This window comes from Biomphalaria glabrata, chromosome 6 (genome assembly GCF_947242115.1).
Source record: "Biomphalaria glabrata chromosome 6, xgBioGlab47.1, whole genome shotgun sequence".
Taxonomy (NCBI): domain Eukaryota; kingdom Metazoa; phylum Mollusca; class Gastropoda; family Planorbidae; genus Biomphalaria; species Biomphalaria glabrata.
The window spans coordinates 15,786,786-15,809,975 of record NC_074716.1 but is presented as its reverse complement, the minus strand read 5'-3'; the positions used below and the strand labels follow the sequence as shown (position 1 = coordinate 15,809,975).

Here is a 23,190-nt window from a genome sequence, read left to right as displayed (position 1 = left end):
AGATAAGAAGATAAGTCATTGTCTTTTTTTTTTTTTTTTTTTTTTTTTGCAATAAAAGTTGTTTAGGGTTAGTAAAAGGTTTTATAAGGTAAAGATTAATTAAGGCTAGTTTATCTTCATGTTAACTCTTTCTCTCTAAAGTTATTTCCCACATTTTGGTAGAACCATTCTCTTGGCTCAGTCATAGTGCACTATCATATTATGACTAAACTTCAATAACTTTTTTGGCTGTTATGTTAGGTGCAGAATTAAAATGAAATGCATGCTCTTTTTACACAAATTAATTTTTAAGGAACCCAAAATTATTTAAATTAAATGAAATTATAAATTTATAAATTATAACTGGAAAAGTCATCTAATTTAGATCTAGGTAATATTTTATGATCCAAATTGAATAAAATTATTTTTTATGATTAATATATTTTCACAAAAAATTTTCAATAACACATTTAAAAACACATAAAGTAAAAATTTTGACGCCTTTTTTTTTTAAATGTAATCTTATGTTTAAAAATAGACCATTTAAACACATTCTACTGAGTTCATTATGTTGAAAAAAAACTGGCTATTGAAGATAAGGTTTTAAGCAGTTTAAAACATTTTCAGGGGAAAAATGAAACAAAGAGTTAAAGCACTGACGATGGCAGCGTTAACTCTTTCTCTCCTAGTTGACGATGCCATAGTTGATTTGGCCTCATTAAATTAATTTTTTGGTTAATGAACTCTAATTTGTGCTATATAAAAAGAGCATGTATCCTTTTTTTATTTTATACCAAATAAAATGAAATCTGAAAACAGAGTTATAGAAGTTTAATCGTAACTAAGAAGTGAACTACAAATGAACAAAATGTATAATTCCGTCTGGTCATGGAAAGTAACTATGGAGAGAAGGAGTTAATCTAACAGAAATAGCCAAATTGATGATAAGGTTGTCATTCTGGACAGAAAGAGTGTCATGTAATAAAATGTGTCAAGGTTTTTCATAAACATCAGCACATTATCTTAGATTTAGTCTTGAAACTTAAAATATTTCTGGGTAAATATTTGAATTCAACAAAATTTGGATAATGAAAATAAACAATATTTTTTATAAGATTTCAAAAATCCCTGGCTACGCTTGGATGTTGAATCACTTAACATAAAATAAAATATATAATATACCACTCAACTCTAGTGTGAAAAAGAGTTAGAACCATTTTCAATATATTTTCTTAATTTTTACACTTGAAAGTGATCTTTTTAATTAGTATTATGATTCATTGCTTTTTGCTAGATCTGTAGAAGAAAGTCAAGTGAGTACAGATAGTAATCAGCGAATTGATCTTACAGGTAAAAATAGTATTGAGATCTCATTGGTCAGTTATTGGCTATTTAGTTTAAACTTTTTAATTAATGATTTTAGAATTATATTCATATTTTTTTTTAAATCTTATTTAATTATGGTAATATTCACTTTGTCATCCATTAAAAATCAATGTTAATTCTTAATTTAATAGTTTATAGTCTCAGATATATAAACATTTCACTATAACAGGAAACTTATCAAATAACATTTATTATTATTAATACAGTATTATCCACAGAAACTATTGAAATCACTTGTGAGAAGCCCCTGGGTGTTGAAAAGAAAATATTTCTACTGGACAATGGGCATTTACATTTGGAAACTGTCAAGTTGGCATTTGGTTTAGCAACAGTAGAGCTTGATTTAGGTCAGTTATCTTCTTTTAACATGTACAATTTTGACATTGTTTTCATATGCATTCCAATCTCAATAACTGCATTGTACAGGTTCGCCTACAGAAAAATAGCCTGCCTTACATATCCATGTGCCTCACTCTAAATTGGAATAAGCCAGGACAGGCTCATTAATGTGTGGTGTTTCACATGTGGGATATGGTGTCACCAGACAGATGGAAGGCAATAGGCTAGTTTTTTTTGTAGGTCACCCTGAATATTGGTTAAAACATATTTACTTTTGTAGTAGATCAATATTTGGCAATATTTTTAAAAAAATTTGTTTTTGTTTTTGTCTAGGTGGCTCCTCTTGTGTTTTGTGTGCTAATGTTGATGGATTTATTCCTCTCAAGTTTTCACCACACTCAAATATTAAAATTAAAGGACAAATCGTAAAAAGCTAGTAAAACTGTTATAATGATGAGATTATTACATTTATAGAAATTAATGTGTTCTAATTACAATATTTGTTGATTATTTTTATACATAATTAGTTTAACTGCTGAAACTGCTTTACAAAATATGCAATATTTGCCACTCCCTCTTAGCAACAGTTGTGTGTTGATGTTTTATGTGTATATTTCTATAAATAAACCATTTTTAAATCCTTGGCATGCTTTTGAAAAGTAAATTGTATTTTGTTTTCACTTTTTTGTGATGATTGCTATCACAAACGTATTTGAAACTCATGAATGAAATGTTGGTCATAACATTGATTTTCTAATAACCTTGTAAAATATTTAAATGTTGGGGTAGGCTACAGAACAACTTTAGCATCTTTTCTATTTTCACTAGAAAAGCATGACATAGCTAGCTTTAATCCATTTGATTTTTTAAAATTTGCTCTATATTTTCAATAATTTCAATTACCGGTATTTGATAAATAAAGTCATTGTGAGACTAAAATTGGTGCTAGTGTTGTTTTTAATTGTTTTTTTATCATGTAAGGAAGATAGTCTTGTCAATATTTAAATTGTGTCAGACAAAAAAAATTGAACTTTTACAAAGAAACTAAGGATAGTAGAAAGAGATAAGTCTTGGTTAAATTTAAATGCGCCATATTATTTGAATATCGATCACTCATTGTCAACTTATTTTGTTTTATGTATTCAGGTTGTTGTTTTTTACACAAAAATTGTTTTTTCTTAACACTGTGATAATTAAATACATTCTAATTAATAATAATTTGTTTAATCATTTGTATATATGTGCATGTCAATTATTTAGCCTATAGGCAAACATATCAAGCAACATGTCTACTTTTTCCAGTGTCCATCATTTCAACTACTATTAACTATATATTTTCTTGTTGTTGAATTACATTTGTTTTTGCATTTTATTCTTTTTTATTTTTCAATTGTTAAATTAAGAGACATAGTAACAAAAAATAAAATAGGAACCAATTATAAAATGAATAAAAGTAATTTCAAACTTTCAAATTTTGTAACATCCATAGCAATTATAAACAAAATTATTAGATTATTATTTAGAAGTCCAGGTTGCCTTGTACGGTATATGGTTTTGTATGGAAAGATGGTTCTCCCTATGAGATCATTGAATGCGTAGAAATCAGCAAATAGGTCTCTATTTTTCCATTGTTTGTGCCTGCACCATGTTTTCCCATGTAGATATCTCTACCAGCATTGTTTTTTTGCATTCAAATCACCCATAATAAACCTGATTGGGGGATTGTTCTAGTATGGACTGTAGAGCATTATAAAATTTCCTTTTTTTTCTTCCTGTGCACCAATTTTGGGTACATAACACTGGATGATAGTTAGTTTCCATCCCATTGCATTAAACCTTGCTGTCAGTAGCCATGAGGAAACTGGCTCCCATCCTAGCAAAGCTTTGATGCCTCTGATGACAGTAAAAGTGTATGATCTTCTTTCCAGAATATATAATGGTCTCACCAGATTTCAGTTTACTTAGACTGCTTCCATTCCAATGAATTTCACTGAGGCCTACCTAAAACCTTGATTTTGTACTTTCTCATTTCATTAGCCACTTAGTTAACTCTGTCCCTATCGTAAAGAGTTCCCTGGTTGTAGTCTTGGTCGTCAGAAGGTTTGTCTGTGTGCTAGCTTCCCAAAGGCTTTTACCAGTACACTTCAGACAGTAACCTTCCTGGCCAACTTCTAATTGATTGATGTATTTGTGGTTCCTATAGCAACAGTTAAGTGATGTGAGGTTGCTAGCCTTACAATCACCCCTCCTCCTTTGGGACTGGCAAGATAAGTTTACCCAAGTGGAGTTAAGCAATGACTTTATATATTCTTATTCTGCAGTTGTTTTCCTTTGGCTCCTTCAAAAATATTTTCATTTATTTCTGTTCTGTTTTTTTCCTACCATTCAATTCATTTATTTTTTTTTTAGAAAAATGTTTTTGATCACATTGTGAATTTCAGAACTGAACAAATTTATTAATGAATTGTGAAAAAGTTATCCCATAGAAAACTTACCACATTGTACAGGTATTAATATTTATATCAATATAATATAAAATGTGTTCATTTTATTATAACATAATGCTATATGTGAGTATTTCTCTTTTTAAACTTTGATTTGATCTGTTATATTCTGTTTAAACATTTTCTAAAATAAAAAAACGAGTGTTTTTTTTTCTTTCATTTTGTTTTCATGACACTATGTAAAACTTGTAATTGTAGTGGGTTTTTTATTTTTTAAGCTCATGACAGAATTGTTCCCTTTTTTATTTTGTTTTGCAGTTTGAAAATGCACATTTTAAAATATTTTTAAGACCCATTTCATTTTAAATGACACATAATTTTGATATTTTGTTTACTATTTAGTGAAATTCTTCTTTTTAAAACATGAATGTACATATGAGCTTTATAACCATTGTAGACCATAGGCCACTGAAATTAACTACACCCGGTTCATAGATCTCCAGATGTGTGGTATTTATTTACTTACTAATATCACCTTTTATTCCTGTTGAGATATTACATACCCAAAAAGCTTTCCATTCATCTGAATGTTTTCAGTGACAGATGCCCCATTTATATTTGTAGCCAAGTAACAATAAACCATTGGTGTTGCAGTCTTAGAAAAATTGTGTACTTAAAACACTGGCTAATAATTACCAAGCATACAAACATAAATGCTGTTAAATTGTTGTTAAGTGTTTTATAGATGTAATAATTAGAATCAAAATTATTCTTGTTACAATGAACATTATTGTTTTGTCACTGAAATAACTGTCAAAACTTACAAATAAAGTATTATTTGTATTTACCTTCTGGAACTTTTTTTTTTTAGTTTGATTTATTCACACATAACTTAAACAGTTGAAATGTATGTTTTCTCATACTATGTGATATTCTTGTTTCTAAATGTTGGTAAGAAATTTGTGGGTATTTTAATATTGGTAGGACTGACACAAGATGAAAAGGTGTGGATCAAGGTCCATGGCCTTTATCTGTGGCATTTTTCTTATTTTCTCATGTGACTAAATGGGCCAATCCTAGATACACATATGGCCTATATAGATGCAGGAGATTTCACTTGAGTGAACAAATTGATGAATAGCACATGTTTGAGGTGTTAAAGCAACATTGGAATCAATGGCCCAAGTAGAGTGCAAGAAATTTTAAACACTGTCAGCCCATAGGGATCATTGGAGAATATTTGGTGTATCCAATGTTGGTCATAGAGGTCAATCTCATCAACACAGGTCTGTGTGCTTCAGTGAGATGATACAATGACAAGTTGAATTTGCTAATGAGATTTTGACTCTGTGACGATGAGCATGAACTGTTCAGATAATGTGACCATGTTTTTAATTAGCAATAATTCTAAGGCATTGTAACAATACATACATTTTGCCATTGGAAAATCCACATTATTGTTTTAATATCATAATACATAATCATTTTAGGCCATTGAAGCCCACATCATTTATTAAAACATAAAGTTTTCATTGGAAGAAAGACTTCTGTTCAGTATTGCGAAAGCTTTAGAATAAAAGTTATGTATCAATGGTAAACATTGTCAGCTTATATATATATATATATACACACAAATGGAGCCCAAAAGTTGAATAGACAATGTTAGACAATGCCTTACAGTACTGTTTTGTCAAAATGAAACTACAAATTCGGGTATAGCGGAATTTAATTTAAAATATGAAGAGAAGGAAATAGGGAGTGACTTCCTAGTATTGTTAAGAGATTTGTATTTACACTTCTAGGGATTTGGACTGGAGAAAAAAACCTGATGCCATTTTATTAAGAACTTAGACAATTTTGATACAGCGAACATGTGGCAGAAGCGTAGTAAGGGATGCCCCGGGCGCCACCCACAGAGGGGTGCCAAAAAAATATTTAAAAGATTATATTCTGGAAATTTTCAATTTTTTACGGCTTTGTCTACATCAGATGCAGGAAAATATGTTGGTCACAAATGGGTCTGCGTAATCATGTCAAACATTTGCATTCTTAATTAATCTGAAACAAAGACAATGCCATTGTGATCGGAAATTATTTTTGTCTAAAATTGAGGATAGGGCCTACATGTTTAGCGTTTATTTCAGAAGTCCCCCAAACGATTCCTTTGATTAAAACATTCTGTTGGTAAAAGCAATATCTACATAGCTGAAGACTTTAGACATTTGCTCCGATGAGAGAACATAAGTCGAGTCAAATAAAGTTTCTAATTTTATTCGTTAAGTGCCACTTATTAATTGATTTTCTATGTGGATCTTCTTATCTTATCTTATATAATACAGACGTTACTTCAAAAAAAGAAGATGATTACGTCCTACGCGTCATGCATTTAGTCAAGTCACTGGCCTAACTTATATGTGATGTACATAGAAAATGGAGGGGGGGGGGGGGGCGCCAATAAAGTACATTGCCCCAGGCGCACGTTTTTCTCACTACGCCTCTGATATGTGATTACAACAGTGCCCCACAGTCCTGGACCTCCAAGTTATACAGCTGAACTCCTTCCTCTAGCTAGGAAAAATACACCATGTGAATTGGGCCAAATGCAAAACTTTAAATTCTTACATGTAACAGAAAAACATAGCTAAATGGTCCCAATCTTGAAAGTCTGAACAAGCAATATGATATACGAACTGCAGATAAACACTACATCGATACAACAAGTGAAGTCAACAAAAAGGATGGCTACCTAATCTTGCGGTTTGCGCGCTGGACTGTATTTTGGATTTATTAATGGTCCCGGGTTCAAACCCTGCCCGCTCCCATCCTCCGTCGTCCTGCGGGAGGTTTGGACTAGGAAGTAAACTATCTTCAACTCTGAAGGAACATCCGAAACATGTAAAAAAACAAACAAAACAAACCAAGTCGTATAAATATCTAGCGTTATAGCTGATAACAAGTTTTCGTCCAAAAAACCCACTTGAAACTATGATAAAGAAAACAGCTCAGCTCCTAAAGAAACTTAATAGCTTTTATTATAACTAAATAAGAAAATCCTGGATAATTTTTACTGCGTGACTATGCAAAATCTGCTAACATATGGAAAAGCTTGGCAAAGCAACGTTTCGTCTAAACTGTTGCGCCGCTTATAAAAAGAGGATACAAAAAAATCTCACGTACAACACTACCTTATTTAAATGAACTATTTGAACAAAAATGTCTCAGAAAAATTGGAAAAATCTTGGAAGACAACAGCCACCCGCTCCATCATAACTACGCCAAGTCGTCGCGGAGTGGGCAACTACTGTCAATCAAAACAAGAACCGAGCGGTACAAAAACTCGGTCAGACTATATCAACGCCACTCGTTGATCAGGAAACATGAAAAAATAAGATGTCAGTGTGTAGTCGCTCAATGAACTCTTAATGTTGAGTCTGTTTTATCTATGTGAATGTTTCAGTTGTCTTTATATGAGAAAAGATTTCTTATAATCACTACAAATTTCCATAAGGATCAATAAAGAAGACTTAGACTGATAATCAACTCATAAAACTGCTTTTTCTACTTATCTTAGGTGTTCCTTCAAGAGAAGATCTATACGCTTTTCAATGTGTTACTCTAGACGTGCATGTTAATTAGACACTTAAACTCTGCTGAATCATTGGTTTTCCTGACTGACACAAGTCAACTATTCCTTACCGTTTCATGCTCTAATGGCACTATATATATATATATATATATATATATATATATATATATATATATATATATATATATATATATATATATATATAAGAGATGCCTGTAGTGTTAAGTCTCGCTTTAAAAGCCGGCCGCAAACGTGGCATGGGCAGGTTTGGTCAATTGCCAATTGGCCTGCTTCTTCTCAACTTTTTGTTGGTTCGACGCTTCGTATTCTAATGGTACTAGGGAAGAATGAGCACTTGTAAGAATTTGTCCAAGCATATGAAATGTGCCTTTATCTTTGTGTTGAGTTTGTTTTTAATATTTATTTGTATGGTATGGTTCAGTGTTTTATTATTAGTGTTCCTTAACTACTCAACTTTTTACTTGTCAGAGGCTATTTGAGACGCACGCCAATCACTAAAAGGGTAAAGGCGACCAACTTGCAGAAAGGGCTGGTTAGCCTCCTTTGAGAAAGAAAACGCTTGAATCTAAACATCCGCTGCCTTACGGCTATTCCAAAACATAGAAAATGCTTCGAGAATCAGCCCTGAGAAAAAAAAAAAAAAACAGAGATGGCGATCCTTAGGTAGCGGCACACAGTGCTACAACTAGCAGAACCTGCGACACTACTCAAACTGTATCGGATACTTACCGTTCCTTTGTATACATTGGCTGCGTGGCGAGGGGGAGAACTGCTGTGAGGGAAACATCGTTTGATCATAGCTAATGCCCATTCTTTTACCTTGTAGCTCTCCACCATATGATGAACCATTCTACGACTAAAGGAGACCAACACATACACTTTTTTAGTCATCTGTCCTGAAGTGTACCGGGAATTCGATATTATGTTCTTGTTTGATTTGAACAAATATAAACAATAATGTTTTGTTAATAATGTCGTCAATATGGAGATTCCATGATGATAACTTTGCATCTATTCAAGGTATTTTGAGTTAGCCTTTGTACTTGGTTTACCATGAATTTTTTTTTTTTTTTACAAAGCTTATATCAACTTTGGTAAAAAGTTTGTAAACGATATTTCCCCGACACCCAATCTCGGATCAAGCTGAAATTTTTGCACAATCATTTCTTTTAACTGACAACATGAGAATCAATTAGAAAATTAACCAACTAGTTAATTAACTATTTTGTTTGGTATCTCGAACAAGGGAAATAAATTTTACTTGACTGAAGTGGTGGTATAAGCTGAAAAGGTCCAGCTAAGGATAGAATCATAGCGTATTTCACAAGAAATGCAAAGATACTTTCTTAACAGCCCCTTCCTATGACTGAGAGATGTTTGATGACCTGTTAGCTTATTCAATTTGTATTTTATTATTTTTTGAGGATCAACAAAATCGTATTTAACAAGAGGGCCTCACAATATTCCTTTAAAAAAAAAAGATTAAATTAAACTGATGTTTAAGTGCAAGTTGTCTATATATTCCCACTTAATATTCAGCTTTTTAGAAAAACCATTCAAAAGAAAAGTTCAGTGGATTATTGAAATTTAATGTCATATGATGCAGTCCTTTTGAAACAACTTTTACAGTTGTGCAAATGTAAACCCATTAAAATGATTGGAAGATTCAAATCAAGGAACATCAAGTAGATTCATGAATTAAAAATACTGTTCATAAAATAACAAAACATAAAGGTCATCCAATGATCAAATTCTGGACATAAATATCAAAACATACAGATGAAAAAAAATAAAATTTAAATATCAATAATATTAAAAAAAAAAAAAAATATTAAAAGACAACAATCAAAAACATCTTTTTAATGATGGTCTCAATTGCACTGAGCACAGATCAAAATGCTTTTATTTAAAAGATGATGAACATAGGCAAGTTGTATTGTCAAATTGGTCACCACATAAAATTTTTTTTTCAATATATCTCCACTGGGAAGATTTGCAGAGATGTTTCTTCTTGGCCTTCTCTTTTATGTGTCCTATTTACTTGATGGTCCAACAAGTTTATTAATAGGTTAGCACCAACCATGCTTCTGCTATCATTAATCTTTATTGTGATATCTCAACTTTTGTCTGCACTCCTTTGGGGCATTTCTTTTCTGCTCTTGGAATTTGTTGACAGATGACACCAGTAGGTCAGCACTTAAATGTTTGAAAGCTCACTAGTTTTTCATTTTCTTATAGTATTCTAGTTTCTATTTGTGTAAATACCAATCCAACTAGAACAAAATATCCTAACCAGAAAAGGAGTACCATTTACAAAACATTAACCTGAACAATATATTACATCATATCACCCTTAAAACTTTACACATCACAGCCAAACTATCCAAATGTATGCAGGCTATTAATCATATCATCATTTTTATTGTTTTCATAGACAATGTTGATTTTGAAAAAAAATGCATGTTAATGCATTAACAGTAACATTAATTTTTAAACTTCAATTATTTGATATGAAGTTCAAATTAATTAGGAGATATTGGTAAGCAGAATTTGGATGCAATTCAAAAGACCATCATTAGCAAAGTAATGAGAGAAGCTACATATTTAACAGGGAACCCAAAGAATAAATGTTGATTTCATCCAAATGAAGAGTTTCAATTTCAATGGAATAGGGGGAGGGAGAAGAAAGACATTTTATTATAAAAACATATTAATCCATCACCCCAAACTCATCTTTAAAACATTATGTTTTAGACAATACTTGGAAGTTAAAGGAACATAAAAAGACTTTCTTGTTTTACATAAATAATAGACTAGAAATTTATAATATAAGTCTAAAAATGTATTTTTAAATTGTAAAATAATAGAAATCTGGAAACAATTTTATTGTTTACAGTTTTTGTTTTTTTTGTAATTTGTATGGTAAACTATTGACAGAATCAATATTCCATTTTCATAAAAATTCATTAATATAGATTTTTTAATCAACAACACAAGAAGAAAAACAACACAAAATTGTTGGATACACTTATTTATCAAGGTATCTCAAAGAATGCATTATGTTTTTCTTACACACAACAATAAAACATCTAAAGTGTCATTTACCTTTTTGTTCCTTACTATGATTGTCATACTCATTATTATGGATATCTAATTAATCATTAATAAAGTGAACATGATTTTTGAAGAGAATTTCTAATTATGGCCAAGAGATCTTATTTATTTTCTTGATAGGTGAAGGGCTTGTATTCTGTGGAGTAAAAATGGAAAACTCACACTTTTTGCTAACATATATTTTGATCAAGTAAGTAAAGTAAAGTTATTCTTTCAGACCTTGAGATCTATGGTGCAGATGATGTGATGATCATCTGTTTCTGTGGCCCACAGTTAATGAGGGTGTCTTGTGGCCTGCACAAAGACCAACTGCCTTTACTTTTCCCTGACTAATGATTATGATTAGAGCTGGTTGGACTCAGAGGATCCCAAAGATCCAGAAATTAAAAGAAATCCGTCTTCACCAGGATTTGAACCTCTTATTTTTATAAAATAAAATAAAAATATTAGAATTATTCCAACCTAAAACTGTAAAAGTTTAAGAATTTGTTTCGTCCTAACCATATGTATACATCCCTTTGCAACATGGATAAAATCTAGTGTACAGAAATCCAGATTAACCTCATAATTTATTTTGAATTTTTATTTTTCATTATTAAAAAAATAAATAGGCAACCCTACAGGTCAGTGGTATTAAAAAAATATGTTGCATACAAACTTACAATGAACAGCAGTAGATTAACATAAACTTCCTTCTTTAAAAATGTTTATATGCTTCTGTATAATTAATGAGTGCAGATATATAAAAATCTTCATTTATATGTTTTAGTTGTTCCCTGAGATTTTAAGAGTATTACATCCTATCCCAAATCTCCAGCAGAACGGAGGGGAATGACAGTGGGGAATGGCAATGGGCAGGATTAAAAACCAGGACCATTGAGGCCATTGAAGAACAGACCTGAATGCAAGCAGACATATTTTAATTATCTAGTAAACTAAAATAGATAAGCACTTTTTAGAAGATAGATAGGTATATGTATATGTCTCTTATAGGCTAAACATCATTAATTCTATCAAAATACATGTCCTTATCTGCAAACTTGGAACATTTGTTCGGCTTCATGCATTTGGCAGGTAGAACTTCAATTTAATTCCTGCTTGACCTATTAAATTAAAACCATACTGCAAAAATCTACATTATATTTTATTGTTCTTTTGTTCAAGATCCATGTTCTTGGGATGCTACATAATTAATAGATTACCTTCAATAACTTGGACTATAAAATCTTCACCATAGAAATGTTGTTTGAACCACAATTGGGTTACGCCATGCATTCAATGGACAGTAATTTCAAAATATTTATGCTGTGATAATTAAAATGATGTCTGAAACTTCTATATGATAATTATATTTTTTTAAAAAGAACAAAAAATAACTACCAAGGAAAATCATGTCTACCTTTAAAAAAAATGACATTATATTCACTAAAAGTGAGCTCTGTATCCTCTGGCAATCTGTCTGTATTATTAAATATGTCACCTCTTATAAATCATTTGATACTAATTTAATCTGAGTAAAGTCTCTTTATTTAGGAAAGCTATGGGTAAATCTATGCCAACTATGTTACAAATACGCTTATTACAAAATGCTAGAATTGAAAAATAAATTATGATAATAAATGAAAAACATAAATTTTCAATGGTCTTAGGTGACCCTTGACAAATGGTCATTCGACCCCCCCCCCCCCAAAAGGGTCACAATCCACAGGTTGATAACCCCTGTTCTAATTGGTTGGAAAAACATGGTCACAGGCCGAACAACCAACCAAAGCTTCAAGAACAGTCAGGATTAGGAGATAGAAAATTGACAAAATAATAATGTTAAATAAATGAATTAATACAAAAATGTTTCATAAAACAAAAGACTTACAGTTAGCTGGTCAGAATGATTATCATCTTTAAAATGTCTCTTCCTGGAATTACAGCCCTGATTTTGGTTGTTAGAGCATTGTTTTCCTTGACTATTCATGTTACATTTTTCTTTGAACTCAGTCTCAGGTAGCTGATAAGTGTTCTTGGAATGACTCAGTTTAACAACTTTATTGTTGCCAGATGCAGAAGAAGGCGGGGGCTTGAGTCTATCACCAGAACCTTGAGCCATGGTAATCATCTGTTGTCTGAATGGAATTAAAATTATTATCTTTCAAAATCTCAGCACTCAGCAATTTTATGTTACGTATGCTTTACTAGAATCATCCTAGTATTTGATGCTTTTAATATTTTATAGTGCCACTGATAGTATAATCATGATAAGTAAGAACATTTATAATTAGAATTTAAAATATATCACTTCTGATATTAAAACTTTCTTTTTTATGTAAAATTTCATTGAAGGAAGGAGGAAATATTAAGCATGACAACAATAAGAATAAACGTAAGTCAACAACAAAATAATTTGTTTAGAGAAGTAAAAGACAAAAAGAAAAAAAAAAAAAAGAAAGAAAAAATCTAATTTTTAAAAAATCAGATAAATTATTTTTTTTAAACATTTTACTCTTGTTGCAAAAACTGTCTCACAAATAATTATTTTTGTTTACCTTTTTGCGGGTTGATCAGAGTCGTCTTTAAATTCTGAAGCTCTTTTCTTTGATGAAATTATTTGTTTTTTACACATTTCATTCCCTCTTCTGTTACTTCGATACTTCCTTTGAGGTAAGGGCAAAATGTATTGATTGTAAAGATCTATCAGGTCTTCTTTGTTAAGATTTTCCAGATCATAGTTATGTTGGTCTATGTAACGCTAGAAATGTAAAAAAAAATTCTAATAATTAATTTTTTAAAATATTAATATTCCTGAAATTCATTAATCATTAAATATAAATAATTTACTGTGAAAACTCTCTGATTTAAAATTTTTTCCCAATGCCAATATTCGTTTTCAAACATTCTAAAACTAGAACAGCAAAAACAGATAAAACTTTAACAATTCTGTGGAAGGGAGGGGTGGGGGTGTAAAAGCAAAAGTGCAATATAAACACTAAAAAGTCATAACTTTGTGTGTAAAAAAAAAAAATCATGATGGTTAAAGGGATATAACTGTTTTTTTTTTTTTGTTGAAAATTTAAGACTTAGTGTTATATTGCAATAACACAATAACAACAACATTTAAAAAAATAATGCTAGGGATCAAAATGTGTCTTTAAGATCACAATGATGAATGATACATTTGGCACTGGACCATTATTTTTTTGGCATAGTTTTCACACTTGCTTTAAAATCCTTAGACAGTGAAGCTGCAGTGATTTTCTTGATTCACTCATATTTGTAACTTGGTATACATTTTCATTAATTGCATTTAAGATCCAAAATATCCTTGGTAAAAAAAACACTTCAATAACTGAATTTATATATAAGTCGCTGTTGTTACTCAGTGTTAATTGCACAGGTGATTGCAACATCAATAGCCCCTTAATTCAGGGGAATATGCAAGTTACATACAGTATACAGACTACTAGTACTAGTATTTAGTATAATTTACACTAATTTACAGAGTTTACAGAGAGATAATCTCAGATATGGATCTAATCTATACACTAAATTTGACTAAATAAAATAAATTCACTAATAAACCAATAACTAAAAAAGTCAACTCAGTCAACACTCAAAGTAAAGTTAAATGTACTGAAACTCAAAGTAATGAAAGTAGTCTTTAGAGACTTTAGAACTGAAAACTCACTCTAACTCTAAGTTGTCACTCTAAGTCTAAGTTCTAATTCTAAGTCAAGTTTATGAAGTTAGACAGACAATTTATCCAACTTAGACTATAGGGAGTCTAACTAAGAAGTGAGTTCAGTAAGTGTCTAAGTGAGTCTAAGTCCTAAACTAAGTCTAAGTACTCTTATATAAAAAATTATAATATATTAAATAATAATAATAATAAGTCGTGAAAGTGTGATGACTAGACTAGATCTACTAACTAAAGAAAGTTAAAGTTAAAGTGATTGGACCCCAGATCATGCAGATGACCAGCTAACTATTGTAAAAAAAAAACAACGCAAAATAAAACTCTTTTGCCATATAACCTGTTTAAGAATATACAGCAAACCATCTTTTGACATTAAGTCTGGGTATAACCAATCTATTTTACTAGGTACTGAATTTGAAGGCAAGGTGTTAGACATTTTGATTTTATAAACATTGAGTAGGAGTTAAGTCCCATTAAGTAATCTAATAGAGTTCCGGTTTTTCTTTAGAAGAAAATAATTTTTCTATTAGATTATTGCTTTCGATTCCTCAATCTTTATTCGATATAACGATACCAATTTTACGAATTTTAACATTGAATACAATTTATATCTAAATAATTAAATATCAATCATGAAGTCTAAAATTAATACATATAGATGATAAAATAGACTATATTTCATTATGAAGTGCCTCAATATTTTCTTAAATTACTTTTTTTGTAATTGTTCTTATTTTCACCCGTAACAATAAAAGTATCGAAATTAGTTTTTTTTATAACTAATATCTATGATAATATCAACATACAAGTACTAAAAGCAGACGACGTGAATTTGAAATGCTCTAGTCTCTAGTAGATCTAAATTGACTAGCCTAGATCTAAACTATTATTTTATTAGAATTTATATTCTATAAGTATTAGATCTATATAGATCTAGACTCTATAGTCTGAGTTTAGAATAATCTAGATCTAGTTAAATCTAGTACAGGCAAAGGCCTTGAAAGTTGAAAAGCCTGAAAAGGTCAAGACGAGCTCACAGTAAACTTAAGTAAATAAGTCACTTGTACGTAGATCTAGATCTAGATAGGTTCAATAATTATTAGCATAGCTTAGCTACAGTATTAGCTAGAGTGGGGGGGGGAGGGGTGGAAATTTTAAAATCCCCCAAACGAGTGTTTATTACATTAAATATTGTTGTAATTCTCAAATGGCAGGCACTCAACGAAAGACAGGTCGACAGAAGTAAACGATGTATTTATTTATGATAAATGCAAATGAAGCATCGACAAATGGTACAGGTAATAGTAACTAGTTAGACTTGGACTTCGGCTATAAAGTCACAGGGAGTAATATGTCTAAGTTCTAAGAGTCCTACTTTATACCAGAACACAGAACAGACCACCGACACACTTCCCAATGTCGTTCCAGGTCTCCCAAACAGTTCTCTAGTATCACACAGGACAGCACTCAGCACCAGACTGTTCAGACTCCCATGACTTCTAGCCGGCTTCCCAACAGTCCTTCTTGTTTACGTTCACTAATGCGCTGGTGCGCACCTCAAGCACTGGTGCAAGGCTGGGTTACAACATTACCCCCACCTTAGTCTTTTCGTCCCGAAAAGAAACACGTTCACGGTTGATCAGTGCAGGTGGAGGTCGGTCAGTGGGAGTCACAGATTGCATGGAGTGTGCTTCCCACAAAGCCATCCACACTGTTCTCTGCAGATGCCGCTTTCTCCTTCTCCAGTTGACCAAGTTTCTCTCGACACGATGTCGCAAACGTGGCCTCTTCATCTTGACGGTCGTCGCTGGCGTAGGCCACCTGACACATAGAGTAGTAGTGACAGCTCTTGTTGTTAATGCAGTTGATTCAGAACTGCGCTTCATCATGCCCTTTCTAAGGATGACTTGTGAAAGAGCTGTAGACTCACATGAAGCCACGCTGTTTAACAAACTGTCAGCCTCAGCCGTCTCCGGGAGAATTGTCTGTAAGACACCACTACAGCGTTTAAGGTGCAAAAGTTCATCAGCTGCAGGGTTCTTCTGACAAACTTCAGGGCCTCTCTCGCTGGTGAAAACAGAAGTATCGAAGTCCACTGGTTTCAGACCCTCCTGACAGTTGCATTCCCCTCGTGAAGCACCGCATGTACAGTTATTGCTTACCGCCTGAATGCAACAATCGAAATTCAAGTTCCCCTCGTAGGCACTGGCAGATCGACAGGGGTCCTTAAGGTCCAAATTGACATGCTCTAATGCAGGCTCAAAGTTGTCCTGCTCTGTCCGGATCGTTGTGGCACTCAAAGCTGTTACAGCAAAAGTTTCAGTCGCGTAGCAGACATCTTCTATTGCTTCGACTGTCTCTTTCTGTTCATCTGTGTGCTTCTTATTAAGATTGGCGCATTCTTTGTAACTATCAGGACAGCCACAGTCCTGAATGAGTAACGGTTCATTGTTGTTGAATGATGTTGGACTCCTCTCTCTTACAGGATTGATCTGGCCTTGCATGTTACATATCAGTTTGTCCATAGAATGATTCATCGAATCCTGGAAGGTACAAAGTTCACGTAACCAGATGTGCAGCACCTCACCAATATCTGGTTCTACCTCAAAAAGGTAGGTCTCGGGATCCTCACCTTCATCAATCAAGTCCTGTCGAAGACTGGCTCTTATCTTTTCTTTGGCCCCAACGATCTTTAGCTCTCTGGCTCGGAGCTCCTCCTTTAACTGTTTGTAGCTCAGTTCGTCTAGCTTCCTCAGCGTTGTCATTCTTTCCTTTCGTTGAGCTACCTAGATCCCACTTCTGACACCAATTGTTGTAATTCTCTAAGGCAGGCACTCAACGAAAGACAGGTCGACAGAAGTAAACGATGTATTTATTTATGATAATTGCAAATGAAGCATCGACAAATGGTACGGGTAATAGTAACTAGTTAGACTTGGACTTCGGCTATAAAGTCACAGGGAGTAATATGTCTAAGTTCTAAGAGTCCTACTTTATACCAGAACACAGAACAGACCACCGACACACTTCCCAATGTCGTTCCAGGTCTCCCAAACAGTTCTCTAGTATCACACAGGACAGCACTCAGCACCAGACTGTTCAGACTCCCATGACTTCTAGCCGGCTTCCCAACAGTCCTTCTTGTTTACGTTCACTAATGCGCTGGTGCGCACCTCAAGCACTGGTGCAAGGCTGGGTTACAACATTACCCCCACCTTAGTCTTTTCGTCCCGAAAAGAAACACGTTCACGGTTGATCAGTGCAGGTGGAGGTCGGTCAGTGGGAGTCACAGATTGCATGGAGCGTGCTTCCCACAAAGCCATCCACACTGTTCTCTGCAGATGCCGCTTTCTCCTTCTCCAGTTGACCAAGTTTCTCTCGACACGATGTCGCAAACGTGGCCTCTTCATCTTGACGGTCGTCGCTGGCGTAGGCCACCTGACACATAGAGTAGTAGTGACAGCTCTTGTTGTTAATGCAGTTGATTCAGAACTGCGCTTCATCATGCCCTTTCTAAGGATGACTTGTGAAAGAGCTGTAGACTCACATGAAGCCACGCTGTTTAACAAACTGTCAGCCTCAGCCGTCTCCGGGAGAATTGTCTGTAAGACACCACTACAGCGTTTAAGGTGCAAAAGTTCATCAGCTGCAGGGTTCTTCTGACAAACTTCAGGGCCTCTCTCGCTGGTGAAAACAGAAGTATCGAAGTCCACTGGTTTCAGACCCTCCTGACAGTTGCATTCCCCTCGTGAAGCACCGCATGTACAGTTATTGCTTACCGCCTGAATGCAACAATCGAAATTCAAGTTCCCCTCGTAGGCACTGGCAGATCGACAGGGGTCCTTAAGGTCCAAATTGACATGCTCTAATGCAGGCTCAAAGTTGTCCTGCTCTGTCCGGATCGTTGTGGCACTCAAAGCTGTTACAGCAAAAGTTTCAGTCGCGTAGCAGACATCTTCTATTGCTTCGACTGTCTCTTTCTGTTCATCTGTGTGCTTCTTATTAAGATTGGCGCATTCTTTGTAACTATCAGGACAGCCACAGTCCTGAATGAGTAACGGTTCATTGTTGTTGAATGATGTTGGACTCCTCTCTCTTACAGGATTGATCTGGCCTTGCATGTTACATATCAGTTTGTCCATAGAATGATTCATCGAATCCTGGAAGGTACAAAGTTCACGTAACCAGATGTGCAGCACCTCACCAATATCTGGTTCTACCTCAAAAAGGTAGGTCTCGGGATCCTCACCTTCATCAATCAAGTCCTGTCGAAGACTGGCTCTTATCTTTTCTTTGGCCCCAACGATCTTTAGCTCTCTGGCTCGGAGCTCCTCCTTTAACTGTTTGTAGCTCAGTTCGTCTAGCTTCCTCAGCGTTGTCATTCTTTCCTTTCGTTGAGCTACCTAGATCCCACTTCTGACACCAATTGTTGTAATTCTCTAAGGCAGGCACTCAACGAAAGACAGGTCGACAGAAGTAAACGATGTATTTATTTATGATAATTGCAAATGAAGCATCGACAAATGGTACGGGTAATAGTAACTAGTTAGACTTGGACTTCGGCTATAAAGTCACAGGGAGTAATATGTCTAAGTTCTAAGAGTCCTACTTTATACCAGAACACAGAACAGACCACCGACACACTTCCCAATGTCGTTCCAGGTCTCCCAAACAGTTCTCTAGTATCACACAGGACAGCACTCAGCACCAGACTGTTCAGACTCCCATGACTTCTAGCCGGCTTCCCAACAGTCCTTCTTGTTTACGTTCACTAATGCGCTGGTGCGCACCTCAAGCACTGGTGCAAGGCTGGGTTACAACAATATTATGCAAAATGCAGGGGCCCCCATAGAGGTCAATTTATAAAAGCCTCTCGGGCCCCCAAATGATTGCAAATCATGAATTCCTAGCTACGCCCATGATCTAGACTAGATAATATTTGTGAGTCAGTAGATTGTCTAGATCTAGACTCTGTCACTCTACAGTCTACTAAAGACTCTAGAATCTAGATTAGGTCCAGAGGCATAGCTAGCTATATGCAGGTGGTGCAGACCACACAGGGCATCAAACATTCTCTCAACATGTAGAATATTTATTTCCTATATTCCCTTGATCCTTTCAGGATAATATACTAGATCTACTCTAGACTGAATGAATTAGAGATTATTACAGATTGTCCTGTAGACATTACTGTTCTGTTGTCATAGATAATAATAATAATAATAATAATAATCTTTATTATCCGTAAGGAAATTTGTCTTACAATAAATACAATACTGTAGACATTAATTTTAATAATTACAATGAATAAACAGAGACTTGAGTTGAAACTACTATCAAAATACTATCAAAATTTTCAAAAGTTATAGAAATTCTGGAGATATTGATAGGTACAGATGAAAATTCTTGTATTTGATCTGAAGTAGGCAGATTGATAGCATTAGTTGCAGTGAGAATTTTAATTGATCTCCTCTACCTTGGAGTTTTGATCCCTTGTATTAATGGAAATAAACAACTAGCTAGTATACCTTATACCTTCAAAAAATAAAGGATTGTCAGTTCGAGAGCGCCTTTGAACTGAATAAGCATTAAAAAATTTTTTTAGAGATATTTTTAGCTACTAGTCGGAAGGCCAGTATTACCTTTTGTAATAGTACAGAACCATAAGAAAAATGTGTCAGGCTAAAAAGATGAGGATTCTTTATGACACAAGAAATACATTAGTAGGGAAATTCATTTTTCTTGGAAGTGGATTATTCAAGAAAAAAACGTTATGATGTGCCAAATAAATATAAATTTTTGTTGATTTCCCAACTTTAAAATTGAAGTCAGTCTCATTTGTGTTCCTATTGACATGGATAAAAATTAATTTAGTCAGGAACGAAAGAAGCTTTTAACTGATTTGAACAGTTTCTTCACAAACCTTTGAACTTCCAAAACAAGAGTCTACTGAGCTCTTGTGTTTTATAAAAATAAAAATCAGTTAGATGATTCAGTCCTGATTATCGTGATCTTGGTTGGGATATTTCTAACAAGTGAGTAAAGTGTAGCTACATGCGTGTTAAGTTTCTTTAGATTAATGCTGATTAAGAATTACTGGGCGTCCAAGTATGGCAAATTTATGGCTGGCTAGTTTGGTAATTTTGGCAGTTGAACAAGAGATGACTAAAAAATAGATTTTGAAAAAAATTAGATATTTTTGCTATCAAGAAAGCATGTTTATTTGTAATATCTTTTTGTCTGATTGCTTTTTTGTGTATTAGCAATGCTCTAACAATGAATACACGCTTCTTTGGGGGGTAAAATTTTGATTTTTTTTTTGTTAGGGCATCATGAGGAGCTGCAGCACCAGGCATCATATACTCTAGCTACGCCACTGTCTAGGTCTAGTCTAGTAAATCTATTTAATCTATGTCATGTCATATTCTCAACTTAATTTAAATATAAAAACCTTAAACTCTAAAGATAAAATTAGTTATCTTGTGTCAGTATCTTCCACACATGTTAAAGAATGGTAGTTTGGTAGCACTAGTAGCAGAGCTCCAAGAGCAAGCATTATCAATATTTTGTTGCCAATCATACTCATTATGATAGACTTTAGACCATTAACAATTGCAGCATTACTACAGCAAATTGAACTAAGAAGCATATGGATGCCTTTTTTTTTTAACCTTCTCTACTTTGATATGGGCATCGGAATAAATAGATCAAAGGATAATATTAAAGTTTTAATGGTCACATAGACATGCTTCCACTGTCACTGAGGCTCTGAGCAGACAACCATTGTCCCTTCTTCTATTCCTACTTGACTCTAAACTTAGATCTACACCCCCCCCCCCCCCCCCCGGGTTAAACCATCTGCATTAGTGCCATTAGTCATTTAGAGATGGCATTCCCTTAAGGATGCAATGAATTTTATATCAAGAAGGGGAATTAACAGTTTCAGGTTCTATAGTTTGAGTATGCCTTAAGATTCTGTGTCAAACATCTGTATTGTTGTAATAAACTAATCTTCTAATCTTAGGGAACTTAAGTTTGGGGGATGAGATATTGGGGAATGTGGTAACTATTCACTTTCTGACTATTGAGTCTGAAAATGAAAAGATAATGAAATCGTTTTTAGGCTTCAGATAAAATGTTACGAAGATGACATATTTCTAAAGGCAAACATGCTTTGGGCTTTCAGAAATTTAATTACATCTGTACTATGGCGCTTTTAACAATAAAGATTTTCATGCTACTAGATCTAGTACAAAAACAGAAATCTAGGATGGTTCTAAAACACTGTTCAACATTGTAATAATGAACTATATTAGAATAATAACTGCTTGAATACCGGTATTAAATGAAAATGTAGAAAACCAGAAGAGATTTAACCATCTTTTCAGATTTAACAATTGGACTGCATACAATTAGGTATGTATGTAATATGACATTTGCTCATTTGATTGACCTTAAAACAATTCACTTTTTCAACACATTGCAATGAACAGACAATGAGTGTGATGTCTGGTATGAAAATATCTCTTATCACACAATTCACTGAATTTGAAGTAATTTGTAAAAAAATACTTCTCATCGCACATACAAACCATCATACTTAAAAGGCAAGTTCTATTTTCCAGATTACCAAAATGAAGGAGAAACTTTTTGTCAAATTTAAGGTAAGGTCATACCTATTTGGATCACACAAAGGTTAAAGTCAGAATAGTGTGAAGTATAAAGAGTGACCATTTCAGAGCAGGATTTCTAAGTGAACTTGAGTAGACTCTCATAAAATCAGAAAGTATATGCCAGGCTGTGGAATGAACAGTTGCAACTTAAGTTAACATGACAAACCTGAAGTACAAGCTATGAAGCCATTTACTGCGAACTTGAATTTTAGGGGATTAAAAGCAAAAAAATAAGCTACAAATATTGTTGCATGCAACATATACCAAGTCATTGTCATAAAAATTTTCAATAAAATATATTAAATAATCATCAATGATAAAATTTCCAATAAATTAACTAAATGGACAATGCGAAGGAGTAAACCAACCTGTTTTATGATGACTTAATTGAAACTGCTTTTGAGGAGGCATATTAGACATCCTTGGCTTATCTTTTTTTTTTTTTTCCACAGAAAATATTCCAGTTCTTGAACTGTTTTAAAATTACATTTAAAAAAATTTTAAATAACGTTTTTGAAATAATCTGATGGAAGGTCAACAATTCTTTCAGTTATATTCATCACATGATAAGGTAAGATTATTTTTAATAATAATAAAATGTTATTTATTTTTATTTATTTATTTTTTTTTGGTTAATAATATTAAATTTAAAAGCTATGCTACATGCATGTTCTTAATTTACACATTTGCTTTATCTTTATTTTGTAGTGAAATTTCTTTATATTACTATTTAAAATATTTTTGATTGTGTAAATACTGTTTAGGTTCGAGCATCTTTGATTATGAAAGAGCAAAGTAAAGGTAAGAATACATCAATTCTCAAATTACAAGCTTTTAATTAAGCTTCAACATTAATTTTTTAGGTACTTATAAACTTTTTGTAAACTAAATCCCTATAATAATATAAAAAAAACGGTTAAATGTAAAATGTTTTTTACTTTATTTACAAAATTTACTTCTTTT

At 33.2% G+C, this 23,190-nt stretch overlaps 3 protein-coding genes across 9 annotated transcripts in view; 2 read left to right on the top strand and 1 right to left on the bottom strand.

Annotated features, from left to right (window-relative positions):
• Nucleotides 1-4,995, top strand: part of LOC106057626 (WD repeat and coiled-coil-containing protein-like) — a 42,910-nt gene extending 37,915 nt beyond the window's left edge. For 3 of the 4 annotated variants that reach the window (XM_013214910.2, XM_013214912.2, XM_013214914.2), the window contains 3 exons: nucleotides 1,274-1,329; nucleotides 1,572-1,712; nucleotides 2,038-4,995. In XM_013214910.2, coding sequence (XP_013070364.2) covers nucleotides 1,274-1,329; nucleotides 1,572-1,712; nucleotides 2,038-2,141 — 301 coding nt within the window. In that variant the 3' untranslated portion in view covers nucleotides 2,142-4,995. The remainder of the gene's footprint in view (nucleotides 1-1,273; nucleotides 1,330-1,571; nucleotides 1,713-2,037) is intronic. The other variant, XM_013214913.2, reaches the window with a different exon arrangement.
• A 4,328-nt stretch (nucleotides 4,996-9,323) lies between these two features.
• LOC106057625 (ashwin-like) lies at nucleotides 9,324-15,030 on the bottom strand. The gene is made up of 4 exons (XM_013214909.2): nucleotides 14,892-15,030; nucleotides 13,407-13,609; nucleotides 12,740-12,986; nucleotides 9,324-11,005 (listed from the first exon to the last, which is right to left on the bottom strand). Exons 1-4 carry the CDS (start codon nucleotides 14,988-14,990, stop codon nucleotides 10,955-10,957), a joined length of 600 nt encoding a protein of 199 aa, XP_013070363.1. The 5' UTR covers nucleotides 14,991-15,030; the 3' UTR covers nucleotides 9,324-10,954.
• A 350-nt stretch (nucleotides 15,031-15,380) lies between these two features.
• The window catches only part of LOC106057624 (synaptonemal complex protein 1-like), a 45,417-nt gene continuing 37,607 nt past the window's right edge, over nucleotides 15,381-23,190 (top strand). For 2 of the 4 annotated variants that reach the window (XR_008778561.1, XM_056033030.1), the window contains exons 1-3: nucleotides 20,217-20,589; nucleotides 22,680-22,798; nucleotides 22,992-23,028. Coding sequence is in view for 3 of the 4 variants with exons in the window: in XM_056033030.1 (XP_055889005.1) it covers nucleotides 22,754-22,798; nucleotides 22,992-23,028 (82 nt within the window). In the remaining variant the exon portion in view is untranslated. Of the gene's footprint in view, nucleotides 15,407-20,216; nucleotides 20,590-22,679; nucleotides 22,799-22,991; nucleotides 23,029-23,190 lie in introns of those variants that run through there. The other 2 variants (XM_056033029.1, XM_056033028.1) reach the window with 2 other exon arrangements.

Excerpts from the sequence above, each read along its gene's own strand:
- LOC106057625 (XM_013214909.2), bottom strand. The coding sequence starts at position 14,990 with ATGTCTAACACCTTGCCTTCAAATTCAGTACCTAGTAAAATAGATTGG. Across the intron at positions 13,610-14,891 it reads TGCTGTATATTCTTAAACAG|CGTTACATAGACCAACATAA; the intron begins GTTATATGGCAA and ends TTACATTTCTAG. Across the intron at positions 11,006-12,739 it reads ATCATTCTGACCAGCTAACT|AATACAAGCCCTTCACCTAT; the intron begins GTAAGTCTTTTG and ends TTTACTCCACAG.